Below are 27,021 nucleotides of genomic sequence, written 5' to 3'. Positions count from 1 at the left end.
TGATCTCAGTATATTGTCATCTCCAGGTGATGGTCAGCGGCTGATTGTTTCCTCAAAGCTCTGCGAATGTTTGCATTGGTGTTTTAGTTGCAGTATGGCAGAGGAGCGAGTAAAGGATTTTCTCTCAGAGAAACACAGGTATTGACTCTGTTTTTACACCATTATTTCAACACTTTCTCTGAAGAACAAAGACCAACAACAATGCACTTATTTGTGTTGCTATTACCTGATCAAATGATGAACAAAGCTTCTGTTTACAACTTCAGGACATGTGTTTAGATCATTCTAGGTTACAGACAATTTGATCTGGTGTCATATTTACCAGAGCTGAATATGTGTAATATGCTGTGTTTAAAGTCCTGAACAACATCAGCATTAAAGCTGACCGCAGAACATGCAATATTGCAATGGCCTAGCTAGCTAGCAAGGCCAGCTCTGAACTTTAAAGTTGTAACAATAACAACTAGTAAAGCTAGTAATATAATGTTGATTAGTTGTATGTTAATGGCATTTGCATTATGGATAAAATCTAGTTTTAATGGCAATACTACTTTTGAATAGATCATGAATACAGGGAGGAGTGTATTGTTTTATGGTAAGTGAAAGAAGAAAAGGACAGAACTGGCTCTTCCTGCAGATGAAAATGAGGATGAGATGGGTTTTAGTGAGCATGAGAATGATGCAGACTGGACATTTGATAGAGACAGTTCAGGTAAGTTAGCTCTGAGGCAGATAAGACAGGTGTAGTACAGTATATAGTATAATATAATTACATTATTCTGATGCATTTGGATATATATTAGATTTGTTATTTATTTATTATAATATTTACTGGAGAAAATATTTATATTTACTGTATGTTTTATACATGATAATACAATATTATGTTTGTTTTTAATAATATTCTGCAAAAAAGAATGGAATAAATGAAAGCTTTTGGAATATGAGTTGTTGGTAAGTATGTATAAAGTGTAGTTTATAGGTTCTGTGTTAAAGCTTATAATATTGCAACACCAATTAAATAATTCCAAACAACTAAATTATTAATTATAAGAAAGGTTCTAAATTGATTTTTTTAAAATTAGTTTCACTGTTGGACGTTGTTGCCATATGGCAACATATCAAAAAGTACCTTAAAAATACATTTTCCCCATTTTTTACAGCACTTTAAGTTAAGTTATTTTAAGACAAGAAAACAGTCAAATATATTTTTATAGATCTATCATAATGTGTGCAGTAGAGGGTTAAGTGAGACAATGATCAGTCCGGCATTATATAAAGTGAGGTCCATATTTGTTTACTCAAACTATTAGAATGAGAAAAATATATTAGCCTTCAATAATATTTAAAAACAAAAGATTAATCAGGGTTAGTCATTGTGTGTGATTCTCACTCAACCAACTGTGCCACTGGTGCGCCTTGGTGGGACCCCTTCCTCCAGGGCAACAGTGCCCACCAGGCTTGGCGGGGATGGGGACACTCTCTGTGGAGCAACGTTTAGTGTCCAAGGACCCTGGGTGGGACCCCTTTCCTCCAGGGCAACAGCGCCCACTAGACTTGGCGGGGATGGGAACACTCTCTGTGAGGCAACGTTTAGTGTCCGAGGACCCTGGGTGGGACCCCTTCTTCCAGGACAACAGTGCTCACCAGCCTTGGCGGGGATGGGGACACTCTCTGTGGGGCAACGTTTCGTGTATGAGGACCCTGGGTGGGACCTTCCAAGGCAACAGTGCCCACCAGGCTTGGCGGGGATGAGGACACTCTCTGTGGGGCAACGTTTAATGTCTTAGGACCCTGGGTGGGACCCCTTTCTTCTAGGGCAACAGCGCCCACCAGCCTCAGGCATGGCTTGGCGGGCTTGGGCCTGGGTCTTATAAACGCCACCAGTGAGCGTCGTCACTGTTGCCACTGGCCGTTTTAGAGACCACCTATCTTCCCGCTGGACCTTGCTCGAAGCAGCCGTTCGCTAGAAAGACCCACCACTCGCTCTCACTCGACCAAAGCTTTCTGCCCGGGGACCCACGCCCTTCCCTGGGGTGCCAGGGTCTACGTTAGAGGGGCTTCCAGCCCTGACCTCCATAGCCATGACTGGCACCCTCTCTGCCCGGGTACCCACACCCTTTCCGGGGCAAGCGCCGGCCCCACACTTAAGCCGGGAACATTGACTTAGCCAACAGCTCGCGCTAGACAGACGTGCCATTAGTGACCCCCCTGGCTGTGGGGCACCACCCTCTCCACCACCTTGACGTACTGTGGTTCAAAACCGCTTGGCCATAGACCCCCTGCTTCTTTCCCATTGAGCCAGGATGCGCGGCTGAAGGCACGCGGAAAATGGACGCACCAGTTCGGTTAAACGGCTTGGCCATAGATCCCCTGCTTCTTTCCCATTGAGCCAGGACGCGCGACCAGAGGCACGCAGGAAATGGACGCACCAGTTCGGGCAAATGGCTTGGCCATAGACCCCCTGTTTCTTTTCCATTGAGCCAGCACACGCGCGGCCGGAGGAAAGGGAATTTTGTCGACTCCGAGCCCTATGTGGCACTCCTGGACCACTAATGTGGCCATCGTCCTTTCCAGGCCACACGCAGCGGACTAGAGGTCCATGGAGCTCGTTTGGGTGCAGTGTGGGCTTGTAACAAGCCTGGGTCAGAATCACCCTGGTCCAGCTAGGCCAGCACGCGCGCATGGACCCTAGCGTGCAGAGTGGTCCGGGGCTGCGTAGGTTCTGGGTCCGGGGAGGCAGAAAACCGACACGCTTTGGACGGAAGACGAGACTGACTCCAGCAGAAAGATGCACCATGCGGGCCCGCAGTGGCACTCTCAATCTGGGGATTTGACTCATACACCCTGACTGCTCCATCATCAATGGTGGTGAGGCGGAGGCACATGCAGATTGGCCAGAGAAAGGTGCCCTTCAAGACTGCGTGAGCCCACCGTGCACTTCTGGGAAGAAAGGGATGGGAGGCTAGAAGGTCTTGCCTTTTTAGTCCTCCACATACACCCATCTAGTCGGTCCGGCTGCGGGACTGGGGATAAACCACCTCCAGGCCCGTGGCCCCCCACTGCCCCACAACAATTATTAGACCTTTTTCCAGATCTATTTCATATAACGTAATATTAATGTAAGGATAAATCGCACCAAAATCTAAATTTTTGCTTCTTTAACTTTAGACAAAAATAGAATAAAACATGAGCTATCTTTGTTATTACTTTTTAGACATCCAAAGAGTAAAGCATATCTTCATGGTAACTGAAAAAACTCTCATACTCAAGCTGAAACTTTCATTTATAAACATGCGTATGCCACTTCCCACTTAAAGTTAAAAAACTTTGACGGGAGAATATACAGAGCTGTAAGTAAACTCTAAGTAAATGTATTTCACTTGATTATTGAACTAAATAAATAAAAACTTAAAAACCATCAAACGAGCCATAATCATTGATAAATCAATTAAAATGAATTCTGGCTTTTAGCATGATTTCTACACAGTTTTATAATTGAGACCTCTGACGTGAGATTTGATCACAGCTACTGCTAATGATTATTGATAAATGTTTATATCATAAATGAAAAACAAGATGAAGACAAAAAAGTGCAAAGACTGAAATCCATCACACAAAAACCCACAAAAAGTACAAAAATACTGTAGTGTTCATTAGCGAGACTGCAGCAGGCTGACATTACTTTTTCCTCTGGTGTCTTTTGTGTCTTCAGTGTGAGATCAGGATCATGTGCGTCCAGCTCTGTGTTTCTGAAAAGTGACCTGTCTAAACAGTATCCAATAAACTTCAGTGAGAAAACATCATCATCTGGCAAAAGGTATTTTGTGTTTTACATTATTGGTCATGTGTGGGCAGTGTTGTGTAAACCAACAATTCAGTAAAGAGAGTCATCCCTGAATAAATCAGTTGTTTGAATGAATCAAAAACGCAAGTCTTCTACAGACACATTTACAGACACCTAATGGCAGTTTTAGTTTCTTATTCAAAGTGTCTTTCAATAAATAATAAATGTATATTTCCATGTCAATCATTTACTCACATTTGTCATTTTAAACCTGTATGAATTTCTATCATTTGTATAACATAAAAACTGTGTTAAATATGTTTATAAATTTACATTTTATTTGTTTGGAACAGATATATTAAACAACCATCTCATGCATGTACCATTATGCTTGTAGCCAAGGTTCATTCGCAACACTAAAAGAGCTTTTATAAATTATTAAAACCATTATAACAAGTGAACCAAGATTTTGTGGCTTTTTAATGATTAAAATTCTGGCAATGAATTCAAAATATGAATCTAGTGGATCTACTGCAGTGGCGCAGTAGTTAGTGCTGTTGCCTCACAGCAAGAAGGTTGCTCGTTTGAGCCTTGGCTGGGTCAGTTGGGGTTTGCATGGGAGTTTGCATGTTCTCCCTGTGTTTAAGTTTCCCCCACAGTCCAAAGACATGTAGTACAGTTGAATTGGGTAGGCTAAAATTGTCCGTAGTGTATGAGTGTGTATGGATGTTTCCCAGAGATGGGTTGCAGCTGGAAGGGCATCTGCTGTGTGGAATGTGCTGGATAAGTTGGCGGTTCATTCAGCTGTGGTGACCCTGGATTAATAAAGGGACTAAGCTGAAAAGAAAATCAATGAATGAATCTAAAATAACACACACACACACACACACACACATATATATATATATATATATATATATATATATATATATATATATATATATATATATATATATATATATATATATATATACATGTGTGTGTGTGTGTGTGTGTGTGTGTTTGCCTTAAAATGTATTATTAAAGTATTTTGATTTCTTAACAGTGTTGAATATGAGTTACCAGATTCAGGAGACGAGACTCACAGGAGACACAATAGTTTCACAGAAGATCTCCTCTGGATCTTCCAGGTGGGAAAAACTCATTTTTATTCATAAAAGTCACTGCAATAACTTCATGAAACACATAAAGAATATTTGACATTTGAGAACTGGGTCTTGTAAACTGCTTTGGTTGGCCCTACACCCAACTAAAAACGCCTTGTTTTAGCCAAGCTGTCTTTGTTTAGATGTTTCTTAGACTATGGGCAGCTAAAGTCCCTGTTCAGATGTATTTCAGACATTTGTACTTTGTAGATGTACAACTGTATGTGAATTAAATTTCTGGTTAAATATTCTTGTTGTTATCTTTTCTTCAATCATAGAGTCTTGAGAGCAAAATGACCAAATTTCTGAAGAATGAACTGGAAAAGTTAAAGAAAATCTTACAAGAAGAAAACAGACAAGACTTAGTAAAGGACTTTAATAAGAACAGATGCACAATCACTGAAGCAGCTCTTGATCTCACACTCTTCTTCTTGAGAGAGATGAAGCAAGATGAAGCTGCTGATACTCTCGAGGGTAAGAGACTCATGGCCATCTGTCACTTACATCAGGAGTTCACACTTAGCTGATGATTTAATATAAGCTTGTTTGGCATGCTGACATTTTCCTCAAGCCCAGGGCTCCCTCCCGTTCGTAGAGTGAGAGGGGAGCTTGAGCTTAGGTAGATCTCAAACTCCCTAGCTGCAGTAACTAAGGAACCACTTGAGGAGGAAGGGAGTTAGACAAGTGCCTGAATTGCTTAATCTGTTACGAATTATGTATATCTTAGGATGGTAGGAGGAAACCGGAGGACCCGGGGGAAACCCATGCGGACATGGGGAGAATATACAAACTCCGCACAGAAACACCCACCAGCCTGGCGAGGACCAGGGCTGGCTGTGTTCTTGCTGTGGGGCAACAGTGCTAACCATCGGGCTGCCGTGCCACCTGATCTGTGAAAAGGAGGAGAAGGGGGAGGAAAAGGGGAGTTTTCTTCCATACGAAGATAACTGTAGACTGAAAATATGGTTATTTATAGTAAATGGGGAATCATGTTATTGGGAGATCATGATTAGTTAATGCGAGACCAGCCATAGTAAATCTTAAGCACGTGATCCTCTCGAAATTAGTTTATGAATAAACTTCACTTCAAGAGTTTACACTTAGCTGATGATATAATATAAGCTTGTTTGGCATGCTGTCCCGGGAGAGAGCCCTGAGCTCAGGGCTCCCAGGGCTCCCTCACATTCGTAGAGGGAGAGGGGAGCTTGAGCTTAGGTAGATCTCAAACTCCCCAAAATGCAGTGAAATAATCACTCGGGACAGCAGCCGCATATCGGCAAACAGACTGTAGCTATATCCGGCTGCTGGATATGAGATAAGGGAAAAGAGAGGTTATAAACGTTATAAATACACACACATATATACATATATATATACACACACACACACACATATATATATATGAAGAAAGGTGAGGAATTTGGGGCTGGAAAGTAAGGTGAGCAAAGCAGTGAAAGTGCTCGATGCTGGAAGAAGGAAAGGTTGAGAAAATCTGGAAGGGGGGAACAAGTACTAACATAAATTTATATACACACACAAAAAAATGCATACAAATACATGCAAACATTAACACATGTAAAAAACTATGGATGACTCCTGCGGAAGTTGCAATTCACAGTCTCTAGCGGGATTTGGGCTGTTGTATCATTTCAAGAGTTCACACTTAGCTGATAATCAATAAAGCGTATTTGGCATGCTGTCCCGGGAGAGAGCCCTGAGCTCGTAATATCCTCGAGCCCGGGGCTCCCTCCCGTTAGAAGGGCGAGAGGGGAGTTCGAGCTCAGGTAGGTCTCGAGAACTCCCCTGTTTGTCGCCGCGTGAGAAGTGTAAACTAGGGTTGTTTTCGGTGATAATTTGGTTTAATCTATTTCTATGGTATATGTTTTTGGACGGTGGGAGGAAACCGGGGGACCCGGGGGAAACCCACGCGAACACGGGGAGAACATGTAAACTCCGCACAGAAACACCAACCAGCCTGATAGAAGGTTGGACCAGCGGTGTTCTTGCTGTGAGGCAACAGTGCTAGCCACTGGGCCACCGTGTCGCCCTATCGGAAAAAAGAGGGAGGAAGTTGGGGTGGAAGGAGGGGGAAGTTTCAAGACGAAGATAACTGGAGTGGAAAACTCTGGTTATTTATAATACTTCCGTAATTATCTGATGGGTCACATTACGGAGCTAATGAGGAGCCAGCCGTGTTAATCATAAGCACGTGATCCTCTCGAAATGAGTTTATAAATAAACCACACTTCAAGAGTTCACACTTAGCTGATAATCAATAAAGCGTATTTGGCATGCTGTCCCGGGAGAGAGCCCTGAGCTCGTAATATCCTCGAGCCCGGGGCTCCCTCCCGTTAGAAGGGCGAGAGGGGAGTTCGAGCTCAGGTAGGTCTCGAGAACTCCCCAAAAAAGCTTTAAAGCTCGGGACAGCAGCCGCGTATTGAAGTGCCCCCCAAAAGGCGAGAGGTCAGCGCCATATCCGGCTGCTGGATATGAATTGAAGGGAGATAGGTTCCTGCAGGAGGAAAGTTGTAGCGTGCTCTTAGGAGCGGCTGGGTCAGGTTGCCTAGCAGAAGGACGGAGAGTAGCAGAGGGACTTGATGCTAGAAATAGGAAAGTAGCAGGGTAACTCGATGCTGAAAGAAGAAAAGTAGCGGAGGATCTCAACGCTGAGAAAGGGGTAGGGAGTGGGAAGGGGAGAGGGTGGAGAAAAGAGCGGAAGCATTCAACGCTGGAAGGAAGTGAAGGGGATGCGGAGGAACTCGACGCTGAGAAAGAGAGCATAAGATGCGGAGGAACTCGATGCTGGAAAGGTAAAGAAAAGAAATCTACTGGACGTAGGGGTGGAGTATCGTCTGAGACTTAGAGCTCTGGGGATGACTCCGTGGGAGTTAGAGCTGTAGGATTGAACTACTACAGGAGTCTGAGGAGGGTTGGGAGTGATGGAGACTCCTGTAGGAGGTGGGCTGAGCGGGACTCCGGGGGAGTCCGAGCATGGGAAGACTCCTTGGGAGTCAGGGTGGGTGAGTGATGCTATTGTGAATATAGAAAGAGTAGCAGGGAAACTCAATGCTGAAAAGAGTGAAGTAGCGGAGAAACTCGACACTGAAGAAAGAAAGTAGCGGAGAAACTCGACGCTGGAAAGGGGGTTTGGGAGTTAGGGGTGGGTAGAGGAGATGTAAGGGGGGGGGTTTGAGGAAAGAGCGGAAGCATTCAACGCTAGAAGGAAGGGGAGAAGATGCGGAGGAACTCAACGCTAGGGAATATAGAACAGGAGATGCGGAGGAACTCAACGCTAGAAAGGTAGGAAAGATGCGGATTGGCCTGGGCGAAAGAGCGGGGGTGGGTGGGGGGGGGGACTCCGTGGGAGTCGTAGCTCTGGGGTTGACTTCGTGGGAGTTAGAGCTGAAGGGTTAGACTCCTACAGGAGTCTAAATAGGGAGGGGGTGGTGAAGACTCCTGTGGGAGGTGGGCAGGGACAAGACTCCAGGGGAGTCGTAAGTTGGGGGGGGTGGTGCTTAGGCTGGAAAGGTGAGAGTAGCGGAAGAACTTACTGCTAGAAAGAAGGGATAGTGGTGGAGCAACTCGACGCTGAAAAAGAAAAGAAGCGGAGAAACTCGACGCTGGAAATTGGGTTGGGGAGTAAAGATGTTGGGGGGGGGGGTGGAAGAGGGAGGGGATGGAGGAAAGAGCGGAAGCATTCAACGCTTGAAGGAAGAGAAGGAGGTGCGGAGAAACTCAACGCTATAGAAAATATGACAGGAGGTGCGGAGGAACTCAACGCTAGAAAACCAGAAAGATGTCAATTGAAGTGGGTGGGGTAAGTGATTGGCTCCGGGGGAGTCAGGCCTTGGATGGTGTTACTTAGGCTGAAGAGATGGGAGTAGCGGAAGAACTCATTGCTAGAAGGAAGAGATAGTAGCGGAGCAACTCGACGCTGAAAAAGAAAAAGGTAGCGGAGAAACTCGACGCTGGAAAGGGGGTAGGGAGTAAAGATGTTGGGGGGGTGGTTTAAGAGGGAGGGGGTGGAGGAAAGAGCGGAAGCATTCAACGCTGGAAGGAAGGGAAGGAGGTGCGGAGAAACTCAACGCTAGAGAATTTAGAACAGGAGGTGCGGAGGAACTCAACGCTAGAAAGCAAGAAAGATGTATATTGGCCAGGGTAAGGGGGGGGGGGGAGGGGGATAATTGATTGACTCCGGGGGAGTCAGATCTTGGAGGGTGATGCTTAGGCTGAAGAGATGAGAATAGCTGAAGAACTTAACGCTAGAAAGAAGAGATAGTAGCGGAGCAACTCGACGCTGAAAAAACAAAAGTAGCGGAGAAACTCAACGCTGGAAAGGGGGTAGGGAGTAAAAGTTGTTAGGGGGGGTGGAAGAGGGAGGGGATGGAGGAAAGAGCGGAAGCATTCGACGCTTGAAGGAAGGAAAGGAGGTGCGGAGGAACTCAACGCTAGAAAGGAGAAGGAGGAGGTGCGGAGAAACTCGACGCAAGAAGGAAGTGGAAAACAGAAGATTTTTATACTGGTAGCCTGGGGAAAATGTGTTGCTCATGTTGGGGTCTGGGTTCGGGCACTCCATGTTGGGGTCTGGGTTCGGGCACTCCAGGGGGAGCTAAGGGGAAATTATGTGCTGAAATGAGAGCGATTGTGTGTGTGTGTGTGTGTGTGTGTGTGGGTGGTTGGGGGGGGGCAGAGTTAAATTTCTGTCCTATTCAAGATGGCGGGTGTCGTCTGGCTTCTTTAAGACAGAATTGGCTGCATCGGATGTAGGTATTAAAACATCCAAGGACCAGTGTCCGAGCCGTAATGGCGTAATGGGGGGGGGGGGGGGGTGTTTTTGGAACCAGAAATGGAGTTACTGGACGGTTAGCGTCATCAGTAAAGTGGGGAGGAAGGGTTGGGGTCTTGGGATCTGCTCATCTGTAGGAATGCTAGAAGGATTTGAAATGGGGGTGGGGAGATCAAATGTAAATGCGTGGCCATTTTGGATTGATCTGTTTGCTCTGCTTACTGGGGGAGAAGATGGTTTCTTTATGCTGCAAAGTTAAATCAGAGATGGTGGGGTGGATGGAATGGTTATGAATTTGAGCGTCCAATATGTCGTAAAAGTCTAGAGTGAACATGCTTGTGAGTGCAGGCTGTGTGGAAACACTGAAGCCTTAGCGTAATGTGTGTATTTGAAGAGGATGCTACGTGTAATGGGGGCTAGTCAATAATAACGGTTAAATACGTTCCTGCGGAGGCATTTAAACTGCAGTAGCAGTGCTGGGGAGTGTGTCAGTAGTGGTATGTTAAATAGAAGCGTATGTGAGCTCAGGCAGAGCGTCGCTGCTGCGGCGGGGGTGCAGAGGGGAATGAAGCTCGGCGTAGGTTCTCTGCTGTTGCGGGGGAAGTCAATATCGGAAGGCAAGTACGCTTCCCCAGAAGTGTATTATGTGCTGTGCAGTATGTCGGTAGTAAATGGCTAAATGGAAGTGTGTATGTGAGCTAAGGCTCTGCTGATGCAGAGGTGCGGTGGTAGTCAGTATTACAGCGTTATGAGTGCTCCCGCAGAATATTAATACTTCCAGTCGTGACATGTGGAGATGGAAGGAATAGGGGCTCAGGTAGAGTGTCACCACAGTTGTTGTGGTGCTATGGTGAGTGTAGCTCAGCAGAGCACCTCTGTTGTTGCAAGGTGCGGTAGTAGTCGGTATTGGAGAGTTGTGAGTGCACCCACAGGAATGTTAAACGCTGTCGGTAGTGATGTGTAGAGATGAAAGTGAATAAGGGTTTAGCTAGAGTGTCACTCAGTTTCGGTGGTACTGTGGGTGAGTGTAGCTCAGCGGAGCATCTCTGCTGCTGCGGAGGGTCTGTATGGATGCAATGTGTGGAAGCATTTACTGCTGTAATAATGCGGGGCAGTGTGATGCTAGTGGTATTGGACATGTAAGTGTATATGAGCTTGTATTAGGGTGTCACTGCTGCGGCAATTGAAAATTGGGATGACTCCCAAATGTGTCTGGGCTGTGGTGAACGAGAATGATTGGCTGTATGGGATAGTTCAAGTTGTGCTTGTGCCTAAAAAACACATCTGAAATGTTTGAAATGTGTGAGTGGGGTAGGGGATGTCAAAAATGTATATAGAATGTGCTTTGCGGAATTGATCGGTTTTGCTTAGTAGAGAAAGATGGAGTTCCTTCTGTCAGATCAGATATGGTGAGGTGGATTGTGGGATTGAGATTGATGTTAATTCGGAGTAGCTCAAAACCCAAAAAGGCTAGTGTAAAAATGGCATCGTGGATGTGGGCTGTATGAGTGGAAATGTGTCCTTTGTGAAAGAGTGTGATTGTATTTGGAATGGATGTGGAATATAATGAGTTGGATGAAGATCAGCTTCTGGGGCCGGCTGTCATGATGTCTAGAATGAGAGAGAATCAGAAATTAAATCTTAGAACATGGTACATGTAGAGCAGACATAATAAACAGATTTAGCTGAAATCCATGCGAGGCATCTTAATAAGGGTATGGGCAACTGTGAGCTTCGTTGTCGCTGTGTGCGAGGATGGTAGGTGTGGGCATTCGTCTCCCACAGGATGGCAGATGGAAGCAGAGCTGAGGATTTGGGGTGTGCTTGTCTGGTGGTCCTGGAAGTACCTCTTGAAGACTGAGTGGTGGAGTGGAGTTTAACCCCTTAGTAATATATAATGTTTAAAATGCGAATGCATCTAACGCCGAGTTAATAGATGAAGCATTACTCCGTTTATCGGAAATGTCTGCCTCCTTTTCATAGCAGTCAAGCGGGAAGTTTGTTTCTTTGCCATTTTACCTCCGACCGTTGTGTCAAAATAAAGTTAAGAGTGACACTTGTGTATGGACATATGAGTCACTGGCGTATTACAATTGGACTTCTGTACTTGATGTGGTGAATGTATCTCGCTGATTGGGTAATAATCTTCTCAGCAATTAAATGGCTATCAGATGTGGCAGTTTTTTTTTTTTTTTTTTTTTTTTTTTTTTTTTTTTTTTTTTTACATTTTATTTATTTATTTATTTATTTATTTATTAAAATTAAATATATCAAATGCCAACATCAAACTATGAACTTTAAAAATCACCACTTAGTAAAAACTGTGTTAATGGAATGATTGTTATGGGCTTTACTTTAATCCATGTTTAAATAACATGTTAGGGATCTTACATGATTAAAGTTGCAAGCATATCTGGCCCGATTAATTCACGAAGTCTTTTACAGCGGAGTTCATTCATGATTTATCGAGGGAGGGCGGAACCGTATCAAGTTTTAGAGCTCATTGGATAGTGACGCCTCTCCTTTCCGCTATTGGCTCGATGGAGTGTCAATCAAAAGATCGGCGGCCATTTTGTTTACCAAATACTAGTGTTTGTAAAAGACGCTACTGCCGGTGACTAGACTGGATGATAACAGCGATGTTTATCGACGTATGAATGTGTCGTGGACTATTGTTTACGGATTATGTTGCCTGGATTCTTGCAGTCAAATACTTATGGATCTGTGGACGGGCGGGAGGCTTGAAGGGTGAGTTTTTAGTTTGAAATCTTTCTAGTCACACGAGTCTTGTTTTCCAAAATATTTATGAAAGGTTTAGTTTTTGGAGAGAAGTTATTTTCGTTAGGCTTACTCTTAAAGCATGTTATATACGTTACCGAGGGTGCACTGCTATGAGAGCAGTGAGAGTTCGGCTTAATTTCATGGCTTGGATCGCCGACGCCTTGAGTTTAGTTGGAGTTTGTAGACTGCGTTTGTGTGAGGCAGTTTGAAGTAAAAGGTGGAAGAGCTTGTGGGACGGCGTTTTTGCGGGAATCCAGGCTCGATAGCTGGCGAGGCTGCGGCTGAATTCTCAGGGAGAGCGGGGCTCTGGCTGGAGTTGTTGTTTGTTTGTTTGTTTGTTTGTTTGTTCTTCCGTCTCGATGGGTTAAATGGTGCGATGCTGGAGCGTTTTGTAGCGGGAAGCGAGTTTCAAGACGAAGATAACTGGAGTGGAAAACTCTGGTTATTTATAATACTTCCGTAATTATCTGATGGGTCACATTACGGAGCTAATGAGGAGCCAGCCGTGTTGATCATAAGCACGTGATCCTCTCGAAATGAGTTTATAAATAAACCACACTTTGAGGAGGTCAGGGAGAGGACAATGAACTCCTTGTTCAGGAGGTGGCTGGGATGAGACTCTTGTGAGAGTTGAGGCTCTATTTGACTCCTGCGGGAGTTGGAGCCGGGTGTGGGGGGGTTTGGGGGGCTGAGTGGTTGGTTAGAGCTCGTTGGGTCTGGATCTGATGCTGGAAGAGCCCATTAGAGCCTGCTGTGGTGGCTGCGCCAATTCTAAATGAGTGGCTAGAAAAAGGCTCTGGGGAAAGCCTGAGAGGCGGAGGACTTCTTTATTGTGTTTTTGAAACCAGACCCGAGATACTGGACGGTTAGCATCGTCAGTAAAAAGAGGGGCTAGTGGGTTAGCCTCTTGGGATCTTCTTAGATTTAGGTAAGCTAGGAGGGATTGGAAAGGGCGGGTGGGGGAAGGCATGTTGAAAATGTAGATAAAGTGTCCTTTTAGGGAATTGATCTGTTTTGCTTCGTTTGATAAGGAAAGAAATTGTTTCCTTATCTTGCAAAGTTGGATATGAGATAGTGGGGTGGAGTAAAGGCTTAAAATTGGATGTAACTGTTCATTCAGAGCATCTGAGGAAGCCAAAGAAGGCTAGGGTGAACATAGCATCTAAGGTGTGGGCTGTGTGGGAAGAAATGTAACCTTTGCGCAGAATGTGGATGCATGAGGAAAGAATTTTGAGAGTGATGGGTTTGCTAGAATCAGGGGTGGCAAGGTGGGTTTTTTGAATGCCATTTGGAGGGAGGTTTGCTAATTCGTGATAGTATCAGAAGGGGACCTGTGAATTAATTTCTGAAAAAATTGGATCCCACTGGGATAGCTCTTAATTGAGCTAGCTTGTATGTCTTTTGCAGTGTGAAGGTGGGATATAAAGGAAGTGATGAGATAAGGGAGAAATCAGGGAAATGTAGTTGATGGAGGGTGTGAAATTGTTCGAATGTATTTCATGCTTTGAGGTATGAATTGAGGGTTCTGGTAGCTACTGCTTGTAAGATAAGAGATAAAGAAGTTTGATGGAGTTTATAAAGGGGGTGGTTAATGTCAATATAATTTCTAAACAGGGAGAGACAGGCGTTGGATCGGGATTCGCCTCCGGGGCCAGTAGCCAGAATTTCTGGAAATAAAAATGAGAAAGAGAGTCAGCAATTTGATTTTTTCAACCAGGTACATGTTCAGCAGTCATAATAAATTGTTTTTCAGCAGATATCCAGATGAGGCGTCTTAGGAATGGCATAAGTGATGGGGGAGTGGGAACGTCCTTTATTAATGCAGTGCCCAGTAGCTTCGTTATTGCAATGAATGAGAATGCTGTATGTGGACCATTCATCCCCCCACAGGGTAGCAGCAGCGACTATTTGGTAGAGTTCAATGAAGGCTAAAGAACATTGTTTTTTTGGAATGGAAATCAATTGGGGTGGCCATCTTGAGGCAAACCAATGTCCTTTATAGAAACCTCCATAACTGACTTAAGGGGGCGGCATCTGTGTATATGTTAATTTCTATGGGGGATGCTATCAAGTTGTTGTCGAAAAAGGAACAGCCGTTCCATTGCTTGAGGAATAAGATCCATAAACTGAGTTTATTGCGACTGGGATTAGAAAGGAGAATTATTTCTTCTAAACCGTGAACTGTGTTGGATATTTGAAGGAGGTGGGTAATGAATGGGCGGCCTTGTGGAATGATGTGCATGGCAAAATTTAGATGTCTGCAAGAGGAATTCCAAGATCAGCGAAAACCTGTTGGGTGAAAGATAGGTGTTTGGCCAGAGATGATGATGGGGAGAAATTATTAGAAAATCGTCTAGAAGGTGAATGAGGAGTGGGATTCCGTAATTAGACAGAATCCAGCATAAAGCATAAATTGAATATTTTTTGGGCTGCTTTTGCATCTGAAAGGTAATTGAACTGCAAAATAGAATTGGTTACGCCAATGTATGCCAAAAAGGTGCCAGAAATCTGGGTGGATTGGCATGATTTTAAAAGCAGAGGAAACAGAGAGATGACGGAGAGAGATAGCTTGACTAATGTCGTGGTAGTTAAGCGAATATTTGTCCAATGGGATAGTGCTGTTAATGCTAGAAAAGAGGAATTTTGCGGGGACGAAAGGTTAACTATAAGGCGTTTTTGCCAGAAAAATTTCGAGTAGCGACACCTATGGGGCTAATGCATGAGACATTGAAGGGAGGGGCTATGAATTGTCTGATCATGAAGTTATTGTCGATTTCTTTTTTAATAAGATAATCGACAGTTTCGGTTTCAGTGGTAGCAGACTGCAGATTTGGACAAAAGAGATTAAGTGAAGGGAGAGCTAAAACGCCTGGGTGGAATCCGTGGGTTAGACCTAAAATGAGAAAATCAGAGAAGTTAGTATTAAGGTGAAAACTTAATTCTAGAGCAAGGTTAGGAATATATAGGTAATCACAGGAGGAACACAGGTGACGGTATCTGCAGGGCATTCTTTGACATCTACTGAGATTGAAATTCTGGCAGATGTCGCGGCTAGGAAGGGGGGTTTTAGAGAAGCGGAGAGAAGGGAAGGAATGTTGTAACTGGGGGACGAGGAACGTAGCTGCTGGATTTAATAGAAAGTTGAGCTGAATCGAGGTGGGGGTGGGGGGGGGGGGGGGGGTTGTGATCAGAAGACAAGAGTGCAGACTGGAGCGGCAGACCACGCAGGTTAGATTGCAGCATCCTAAAAATACTGGTTGTGGAGCTCAGTGTCCAAAGCCCCCCAGTAGGGACACTGGTTCCACTGGGTCGCTCGTATGGCACATTTGAGGGAGGTTTGAGGGAGAGGGTGAGAGGCAGAGTTGTCCTGAATGGAGTCTTGTTGTGGGAGAGTGCGTGACGTCATTGGAGGAGGCCTGGTTTCCTGGTGTTGCGGAGGGAGTAGATGGCCGTGTGTTTTTGTTTTGATTTCATCTTTCCTTGTAGCGAGCAGGAGGTTTGTGGATATGGAGTGAAACATGGAGTATTTCTCTGAGCGATTGGTCTTGCAGGAGGGCTTGTGGAAGGATGGGAGTCTGATGTTGCGTTTTTGTAAAGTTTGAGGAGTTCCGGTTTGTTGAGAAAGCTGGGTGCGTGGATTCCGAGGTTGGCGAGCATTTTCCTGATTTCCATAACAATGATTCTCTTTGGCGGATTAAAAGAGGAGGTGGCGGAGACGTAAGATGAGGTGGGTGAAGACTTTTGATGTCTGAAAGTAGATTGAGCTAGTGATATGTTACGGAGAAGTCTGTTAGCAGTGGAGCGAGTTATACGCCGGCCTCTCACAGCGGCCTCGAGCTTGGGTTGGGAGACTGGCGGTGCAGAGAGAAGTTGAACTGTGGAGGGAGAGTCGAGGAGATGGTGGTTATCTTGCGGGCTGTGGTTTTTTTGGTTGTTTCCTTGCAGGTTGTTATTTTCATTGTTCATGGTGTCTTCGATTTGCAGAAGATGCCGATGTGTAGTTGAAGGAGATAATAGTTGTGAAGCAGATGATGATGATGAAGGATATGAAGATGGAAGTTGATGTTCGTTTGAAGTGAAGCTTGTATTAAGTTTGCTACAGCACCATCTGAGGCAGAGCAATCTTTCATACAAAGATAACTGTGGACTGAAACTGTGTTACTTATAGTAAATGGGGAATCATATGATTGGAAGATCATGATTAATTAATGCGAGACCAGCCATGGTAAATCATAAGCATGTGATTCTCTTGAAATTAGTTCATGAATAAACTTCACAAAAACAGTTTTAAATATGAAGACTAAAACTAGCTGTTTGTTTGCTCCTGTGTTTAGGTGAGTTGTTCTTAATCAATCAGCTTAAATGTAGCCTGAAGAAGAAATATCAAAGTACGTTTGAAGGAATTGCTCAGCAAAGAGACTCCACACTTCTGAATAACATCTACACAGATCTCTATATCACTCAGGGTACGAGAGAACAGTTCAACACTGAACATGAGATAAGACAGATTGAAACTTCTTCTAGACGTCACCAATCACCAGAGATACAGGTCGAATGCAAACATTTGTTTGAAGCACCTGAACAAGACAAGCCGATCAGAACTGTCCTGACAAAAGGAGTTGCTGGCATCGGGAAATCAGTCTCTGTTCAAAAGTTTGTTCTGGATTGGGCCGAAGGAAAAGAAAATCAAGACATCAGCTTCATATTTCCTCTTCCATTCAGAGAGATGAACTTACAGAACAAGAAAAAACTAAGTTTGAGAGACCTCATAACTCAGTTTTTCCCAGAGACTGAAGCACTGAACCTTACAAGAAGCACACGATTTAAAGTCCTGTTCATCCTTGATGGATTGGATGAATGCCGTCTTCCTCTGAAGTTTGCTGGTAATGAGACATGTGGTGATGTATCATCAGAAGTCTCTCTGGATGTTCTCCTGACGAACCTCATCAAGGGAAATCTGCTTCCTTCTGCTCTCATCTGGATCACCAGCAGACCAGCAGCTGCCAGTAAGATTCCTGCTGACTGTATCGACCGGCTGACAGAGATACGAGGATTCAATGATGCCCAAAAGGAGGAGTACTTCAGAAAGAGACTCGCAGATCAGAATCAGGCCAGAGAAATCATTGAGCACATTAAACAGTCAAAGAGTCTCTTTATTATGTGCCACATCCCAGTCTTCTGCTGGATTTCAGCCACTGTTCTCCAGAACATTTTGAAGGAGAACAGAAATATTGAACTGAAACACAGGGCTTATGCTGATACACTGCAGGAATCTCCCAAGACTCTGACACAGATGTACACACACTTTCTCCGCTTTCAGATCCAGCAGAGAAAAGTATGATGGAGAAAACACAGCAGATGTTTCCTGGGATCAAAATCTCATCCTTTCACTAGGAAAACTGGCCTTCCAGCAGCTGCAAAGAAACAATGTGATCTTCTATGAGAGCGATCTGAAAGACTGTGGCATTGACGTCTATAAGGCATCGGTGTACTCAGGCATGTGTACCCAGATCTTTAAGGAGGAGACGGGAATCATTCTTGGTACTATGTACTGCTTTCTTCACTTAAGCCTTCAAGAGTTCATTGCAGCCCTTTATCAACATCTGTTTCTAGACATCAACAAGAATCATGTATCTTTTTTTAAACAGAAAAGCAAAAATAAAGGCATGATTAATTTCCTGAAGACTGCAGTGGACAAGGCTCTGGAAAGTGACAATGGACATCTGGACCTTTACCTTCGCTTCCTTCTCGGTCTGTCACTCCAGTCCAATCGACAACTCTTACGAGGTCTGTTGATGCAGCAGGATGACAGAGAGCAGAGCAAAGAGGAAATAATTTCATACATCAAGCAGAAACTTGAAGCGAATCCATCTCCAGAGAGAACCATCAATCTGTTCTACTGTCTGAATGAACTGAATGATCAAACTCTGCTGAAAGAGATTCAGTCTCACCTCAGTAGTGGAAGTCTGTCATCTGCTGACCTTTCACCTGCCCAGTGGTCTGCTCTGGTCTTTGTGTTGTTGACCTCAGACGAGGAGCTGGAGGAGTTTGAGCTTCAGAAATTCAAGAAATCGGACGAATGTCTCATCAGACTATCAGCAGTCATAAAAACCTCCAAAAGAGCTCTGTAAGTCAAAGTCCTTCTTTCATGTAAGAAATGTTTCATTTGTTTTTCCTCCTGAACAATACAGTGCTATTTGAAAATCATTAGATTTAGGACACAATCATGCTCACATCTGTTATATTGTTTCCTTTGTATATTTCTGGTAAGAGTGTAATGATCACAGATATCCCACGGTTCCTGGAGCAGATTCTAGATGCTTCTCTATAGAAAACACAAAACAAGTGAGTCCATGAGGGCGGCATTGCAAAGATGGACAAGGGTGAGAAATGAGGGGCCGTTTGCATGTTCTCCCCATATTGGCGTGGGTTTCTTCAAGGTGCTCTGGTTCCCCCATTGTCCAAAGACATGCGATATAAGTGAATTGAATAAAGTAATTGGCCTTAGTGTATGAGTCTGTGTGTGAATGCGAGAGTGTATGGGTGTTTCCCAGTACTGGGTTGCAGCTGGAAGGGTGTCCGCTGTGTAAAACATATGCTGGATAAGTTTGTGGTTCATTCCTCTGTGGTGACCCCTGATTAATAATGGGACTAAGGTGAAAAGACCCCATGTAGGTCTAATAAAAGATTGCAGTTGTATAAATACAAACTTCTCTAAAACTTTGGAAAAGAATGGGAGTTTTGATATGGGTCAAAAATTGGCAATAACTGAACTGTCCAAATTTGCCTTTTTGATAAATGGTTTAACTACTGCATGTTTAAAACTGTGTGGTACAACACCAGTAGTGAGACTGCTATTTATTGTCTGAACTGAAGATCCAGTTGGTTCAAAAACACTTTTTTAAAAATGTGGAGAGACAACTTCGGTATGCCAAGTAGATGGTTTCATTTTGCCAATATTATCTCTTAAAGAAGCAAGAGATACAGGCTCAAACTCCTTAAAACAGCAGAGCACATAAAAGTGGTAGATGGATTGACTGAGGGAAGTACAATATGTGATCTCACAGTGATAATTTTAGCAACAAAAGAGTTTAAAAACTGTTTGTATAACCCATAACATATCAGATAACACATATCAAGGGAAAAATCTTGACAGGGTTGGTTGCAGAAGATTCAAAGCAGCATTAATAATTTGAAGAAGAACAAGAGGCACTACAGTCATATGTGCTCCAAAATTCTAAAGTACACCAGATAAATATTGTTTATGTCCTCTACCACAGCTATGCGGATGACACTCAGAATCTACTTAGCTTTACTGCCTAATAACTATAGCCCTATTGACACCCTCTGCCAGTGCATTGATGAAATGAACAGTTGGATGTGCCAAAACTTTCTTCAGTTAAACAAAGAGAAAACTGAAGTGATTGCATTTGGGAACAGAGATGAGGTTCTCAAGGTGAATGCGTACCTTGGCTCTAAAGATCAAGCAACAAAAAATAAGGTCAAGAATCTTGGTGTGACTCTGGAGTCAGATATGACTTTCAATAGTCATGTCAAAGCAGTTAGTAAATCAGCATACTATCATCTCAAAACATTGCAAGAATTAGATGCTTTGTTTCCAGTGAAGACTTAAAGAAACTTGTTCATGCTTTTATCAGCAGCAGGGTGGATTACTGTAACAGGCTCCTCACTGGCCTTCCCAAAAAGACTCAAAAGCTCATCCAGAATGCTGCGGCCAGAATTCTGACCAGAACCAGGAAATCAGAGTACATCACACCTGTCCTCAGGTCTTTACACTGGCTCCCAGTTACGTTCAGAATAAATTTTAAAGTATTATGATTGGTCTATAAATCCCTAAATGGCCTAGGACCTCAATACATTACAGATATGCTCACTGAATACAAACCTAATAGATAACTCAGATAATTAGAATCATATAAACTAAAAATTCCAAGAGTTCAGTCAAAGCAGGGTGAATCGGCTTTCAGCCACTACGCCCCTCGCTGCTGGAATCAGCTTTCAGAAATGATCAGATGTGCTCCAATATTAGGTACATTCAAATCAAGACTGAAAACACATCTGTTTAGCTGTGCCTTTACTGAATGAGCACTGTGCTACGTCCGACAGATTGCACTATTGTGTCTTTCTTTTCTTTTTCATTCTTTTATAACCTGTATATAAATAAACTTGTCTTGCCTCTACACAGGCTACAGTGCTGTAATCTGACTGCTCGCTCTTGTGAGAGTTTGTCTTCAACTCTACAATCCTCAAACTGTGTCCTGAGAGAGCTGGACCTGAGTAACAATGACCTGCAGGATTCAGGAGTAAAGCTTCTTTCTGATGGACTGAAGAGTCCAGACTGTAAACTGGAGACACTGAGGTAAATGCTTTTCCACTCAACAACAACAAGACATATTGTGTTATCAATTGTGGAAGACCCTTTCAGTGAACTGGCAGAAGAAGAAACAAAATATTTGCAGGAATGTGATTTTATTAAAAATAGGATGGTTTTATGAATGTTATGGTGTCTTTTCAAAAACACATCATCAGTATTTGTAAGAGTATTTTTGCCATTTCTTATGTTGTTTTGCAGTCAAAATGTACTCTATTATACACATCTTAATTCTTCATTACATGTTTGACCTTAAAAAACATGGATCGCTATACTTTATATAAAGGGAACATGAGATAAGCAAAGATAGTAAATATAAAGTATTTATATCTTAACCCTTTAGGACACTACATTTACATTCGGCTTCATAAATGTTTCTTTGCTAAACATGATTCCAATATTCAAATTCTGTACTATATGCCAATTTAACTAGTTGACATTGACTAAAGTGTCAGATACATCACATTTTATTTAATCAATAGTATTATTTACAGAAAAACAAAATTGGCATATTTTATTTGAAGAGCAAATATAAAAGCGTTCAATAGCAGCCCCTGCAGAGTGCAGCTTTAAGTAGGGTGAAAGCCTGTTTGTACCTCTCTCACCATTAGACGGTATCTGGGTCTTGATTTTTAATGAGATCAGTCAGCTAGCTGTTAAATGCTAAATAATTAGGCTCAAAGCACCTGTAATATCCCACCTTTCCCAGAACTGTCTTACCTACGTTTTAGTGTTGGGTTCTGGACAAGCTGCAATCACTGCAGTTTTATCAATTTCGTGTCTTTAATGCGTCCCATGCCACCTCATGAAGTGGTTCAGATTTCTATCCATCTCGAATGCATTTCAGAGGTCATTTATACAGTACCTGTCCTTTTCAAGATTGGATAGCTATGTAACCGGAAGAAAAAACACAGTAAACAGATATAAACAATCCCATAGACTAATGTAAGACTGTATATGATAATTACACAATATTTTCAACAATAGCAATAGAAGACTCATGCTAGAGAATATTTATCATACATGATAAACATATCATACATGATGCACTGTTTTCCCCAGCCTAAAATTAGGGAGCAAGTATTTCAATGATACTGTATCTACCTAAAACAGATTATTCTGAGATGTACAGTAATAACTTATATTAATTTGCATTCTAGTAGTCTGTACTAGTCTTATATTAATTTGCTCAACAAATTACCATGTAATAAAACTGAGCTGTTTTATGTTCTGCATTGTCTTTATAAGTCAGATGAGCCATTAAAAGTCTGATGTATCAAGTAGCCTAAAATAATAAAGAATCAGATTACATATATCCATATGTAGCATCTGTCCGATGGCTAGCTTTTGATACCACATACATGGGCTAGTTGCTAATGGCTAAGTGAATGGCTAAGGCTATTTTGTTTGTTTAATAAAATAAAGTATAGACCTGTTCTGTGGGATGTAAAGCTTAAATTACTTTTGTTGTGATCTGGTACTAGATTAAATAATTTGACAGCCCCCTGATTTAATAGCCGTGGAAACACTGACAATAGGTTTGTTTGTTTTAGTTCTCATAGTTCACAAGATAATACAATTCAAATCATGAAAATCTGGTCATTTTCATGTGCACTTTATGCATTCATTTAATATTACCTTATGATGTAAAATGTTGCTTATTCCTCACAGCAGATCCTCTTTCAGGAAGCATGAAAAGTAGAAGAAATTGAAGACACTTGATGCTTTGTTTATTAGGAGTGATAGTGGTGTTTAAATGTTCTCGTGATGATTACAACAGCACACACTGCATGATCCCAGTACAGCTAATGAGATGGAAATGCACAGATGGAAAATATGTCCTTTGCCTTGGTTTCAATTACATAAAGAGAGATCTTTTGTTATCCATTTAAAGTAGTTGGTTTAAAATGCTTTCGAACTTTCTGCAGAAATATTCCCTGTGTCTGTTAGACAAGTATTACTGAGATTGTGTATTTTTTCAGGTGTTTCAGAAAGTTGTTCATGAAGACTGAGACGGCAAAGATAACTCCCTTTATGTTTTTTATTTTACAAAAGCACAAACGTTTTAATGTTGTGAGCATGGTCAAACTAAAATGCCTTTACACTTTCATGTGATGCTTTATGAACGATGTCTTTGCTCTGTACAGTTAAAAAGATGATTTTAAGTCATTGTTGAGTGTGTAAGTGTGTTTACTAATCTCAGTGGTGGATCAATAAGGAGAGCTAATCAGGATGTGAGTGTTCATCACTGCTGTTCACATGAGCAGAAACAGCCGTCAACATCTTCACAACACAAAGAGATGTGTGATTGTCCAACTGTGTGATGTGGACTCTTGCTGTGTTTGTAGATTGTCTGGCTGTATGGTGACAGAGGAAGGCTGTGGTTTTCTGTCTTCAGCTCTGACTTCAAACCCCTCACACCTGAGAGAGCTGGATCTGAGCTACAATCATCCAGGAGATTCAGGAGTCAAGCTGCTCTCCCAAAAACTGGAGGATCCAAACTACACACTGGACAAACTCAAGTATGTGGAGCATCACTGGCCTTGTGCTTTTCCACTGAATGGCTTTAAAAACCCACAAAGTATTTTCTGAAATTCAGTTTTCAGTGAGGGTTAACTGAACTAAACAGAAATGCAATTAAGATGTGCAGTATGCATATATTAGTGGCATTATTGAAGTAAACACCGCAATTAAACTATTATCGTCATGTAGGACTTTTCGCCAAATTTTCCGACAAGATCCACACACACAGCTGTCAGTAAAGGACATCACGCACGCACACACACACATTGTGAAATGCGGAAGTTTTTTTCTTTCCATCGGCGTATGTTAGTAAATTTCATAACACTCTCAGCAGTCCTTCCTCCTTATTTGCATCTAATACCTCAGTTTGTCACAACGGCATGAATGAATTGTTTATAAGTTAAAGTGAAACTGGACAGGAAAGGATGTATATTTACAAATGAAATGAAGTTGACCAGACAAAACATGTAATATGTTGTGTTCATATTGTCTGCAATGAAATACAAGTCAAAGTCAATTTGGAAATCACTACTTTCTTTTTTATTTGTGTTTTCCATACTGTCCTGACATTTTCTGATTTGACCTGCTGAAAAGTTTGTTTAGCATTTGTTTACTGACTGAATGTGAATCTGTGTGTGTTTACAGTCTGGATCATGGAGGAGAGAACAGGATTACAGCAGGACTGCACAAATGTACGTCTACACGCACACTTTCTCTAACACAGACACAGCGAAGGACACATGCGCACACATGCATGCACACACACTGCTTTTGTGAATTAAAGAAGAGATAGACCTGGACACTTTTAAGGTCTCTTCAAAGCAGAATCCTTTAATGAGAACTCTGTTGTTGTGTTAATTATAGAAAATGTAATCTAGTGCAGCTTTGCACTCAATTTAAATACATTTTAGGAGCAGTGATACATAGAGGTGGAGATTAATCTAAACAAAGCATACAGATGAAGTACAGAAGTCAGCCAGGTAAATGGCATTTCTCCAGCCCTAATCTCATCAACATAATAGTACTAATTTCAGATGCGTAGGGGTAATCCTATTTGGGACCCTGCCTGTTTATCAGGAAATGCACATAGGCATATAGACCTAGGCTATTAAGCTGAAACTTTCTTAGAATGTCATCATTTTTACCTCAAAATGTAAAAAATTTAATTCGATTCATCTTTATTTCTATAGTGCTTTTACAATGTAGATTGTGTCAAAGCATCTTAACATGGAAGTTCTAGTAAATAGAAACTGCTTCAGTCCAGTTTTTACAGATGAAGATCAGTGTAATATAAACATCACTGCTGAAAGTCCAAACACTGAAGAGCAAATCCATCGATGCGCAGCTCCACTAGTCTCAAACCAAGCAAGCCAGTGGTGACAGTTGCAAGAAACAAACTTCACCAGTTGATGAAAGTGAAGGGAAAAAACCTTAAGAGAAAGCAGGCTCAGTTGGCATGACCTCTGGCCAAACTTCTCGTGCAGAGCTGCAGTCTAGGTGCTGAAGGCTGGACGTCCATTGTGGAGAAGCTGAGTGTGTGGAGGTCACTGCCGGGTGTTCAGGTGAGCCCACGGGATCAATGTGGAGACTCTGTCACTGAGGTCTTTCAGGAATCAGTCATGCTCTTCACTTCTCCATGACCACCACAGCAGGATACGGCCTGGTCCAGGATTATGGAGACCTTGGGATAGGAAGAAAGAGACAAACATAAGCATAGATGTCATCCAAATTATGTTTTTTGGAAAGTGTTTTCTGGTTGCCCTAATTATTCCAAGCTAACAATCCTTTAGAAGATTTGTATTTAAAAAATTATTCATTTGTGTTTTGTGTTCATGCTAATGCAAAGAGATGTGTCTGTTATGTAGTTTTAAACTGACAGAGTGTGTCTGCCTCTTCTTGTCTTTAGATGCCTGTTTTTTCACACTGGATCCAAACACAGCAAACACTGAACTCATTCTGTCTGAGGAGAACAGAGAGGTGACAAATTTGTTAGAGAATCAGCCGTATCCTGATCATCCAGACAGATTTGATTTTTGGCCTCAGGTGTTGTGCAGAGAGAGTGTGTGTGGACGCTGTTACTGGGAGATTGACTGCAATGGGGTTAAAGGTGTGTTTATATCAGTGTCATATAAGAGCATCAGCAGGAAGGGACGAAGTGATGAGTGTGTGTTTGGATACAATGATCAGTCCTGGGGTTTGTTCTGCTCTTCATCCTGTTTTTCATTCAGACACAATAACAGACAGACTCGTCTCTCAGTAAAGCCGCTCAGCAGTAGAATAGGAGTGTTTGTGGATCACAGTGCAGGAACTCTGATCTTCTACAACATCTATAGAGACACAATGAGCCGCATCCACTCAGTCCAGACCACATTCACTGAGCCGCTCTATCCTGGGTTTAGTGCTAGTTCTGGATCATCAGTGAAACTGTGCTGAAAACTGAGAGACTGGGGAGAGATTTACCCATAATCCTCTGCTCTGCAGGATCAGCCAGTAGCAGTGAGATGTTCTAGAGCAGGGGTGGGCAAACTCGGTCCTGGAGGGCCGGTGTCCTGCACAGTTTAGCTCCAACTCTAATCAAACACACCTGAACATGCTAATCAGTGTCTCCAAGATCACTAATTATCTATAAGCAGGTGTGTTTGATCAGAGTTGGAGCTAAACTGTGCAGGACACCGGCCCTCCAGGACCGAGTTTGCCCACCCCTGTTCTAGAGTGTGTTCTCTGTGTGTGTGTGTGTGTGTGTGTGTGTGTGTGTGTGTGTGTGTGTGTGTGTGTGTGTGTGTGTGTGTGTGTGTGTGTGTGCGCACATGTGCACTTGCCTACCTAAAACATTTAAATTCCTCTTTAGTCTTCAAACTTTACTCATGTAGGACATCTAAGATTACAGCAGAGTAAATTAATGTCTGAATTTTTCCATTATTACTTCACAAATGTTAAATACTGTAGGACATTTACTACATGCATTTAAAAAGCTTAATAAAGCATCAGCTTTTATTAGTTTATTATTTAAAATAAGTGAAAGATAAGTGAAGATAAATGGGGCTCTCTTTTCAGCTTGGTGTAGAGAACACCAGTTGAACCCAGTCAGCTGTCAGGTAGCCTCAGTGCTGGAATTTTTCCAAGATCGCCTGTCTGCTGGGTTAGCTGCATCCACTCTGAGAGTGTATGTTTCAGCTATAGCGGCCTACTGTTCCCCCCTAGATGATGAGTCACTAGGGCAGGATCCGCTAATTCGTCGCTTCCTACGTGGAGCCATAAGGCTAAGGCCTGTCAGCACACACAGAGTACCGACATGGGATTTAACATTGGTGCTCGAGGGCATCTCTGTTCCTCCATTTGAGCCACTGCAGGAGGCTTCAGATAAGTTTCTGAAAAAAGCAGCTTTTTATTAGCTATTTCTTCTCTAAAAAGGGTTGGTGACCTCCAGGCTCTGTCAGTTGCACCTTCATTTCTGGAGTTTGCTCCGGGCATGTCTAAAGCCTTTCTTTATCCCAGACCTGGGTATGTGCTGAAGGTGCCCACTCATGTGGCGAGACCTGCTGTGCTGCAGGCCTTTAATCCGCCCCTATTTCAGTCGTCGGACCAAGAGAAATTGAATTTACTCTGC

At 42.7% G+C, this 27,021-nt stretch overlaps 1 protein-coding gene across 1 annotated transcript; it reads left to right on the top strand.

Annotated features, from left to right (window-relative positions):
- On the top strand, positions 1-26,063 carry LOC130222829 (NLR family CARD domain-containing protein 3-like). The gene is given in 10 exon segments (XM_056455389.1): positions 1-138; positions 3,716-3,820; positions 4,833-4,917; positions 5,211-5,406; positions 16,834-17,824; positions 17,826-18,626; positions 20,706-20,879; positions 23,240-23,413; positions 24,060-24,106; positions 25,321-26,063. Coding segments are annotated over 10 exon segments (3,144 nt in total). The 5' UTR covers positions 1-94; the 3' UTR covers positions 25,848-26,063.
- Positions 26,064-27,021: the final 958 nt, after the last annotated feature.

Source organism: Danio aesculapii, chromosome 4 (assembly GCF_903798145.1).
Source record: "Danio aesculapii chromosome 4, fDanAes4.1, whole genome shotgun sequence".
Taxonomy (NCBI): Eukaryota; Metazoa; Chordata; class Actinopteri; order Cypriniformes; family Danionidae; genus Danio; species Danio aesculapii.
Note: the sequence above shows the minus strand (reverse complement) of the source record. Positions and strands in the feature narration are given on the sequence as shown.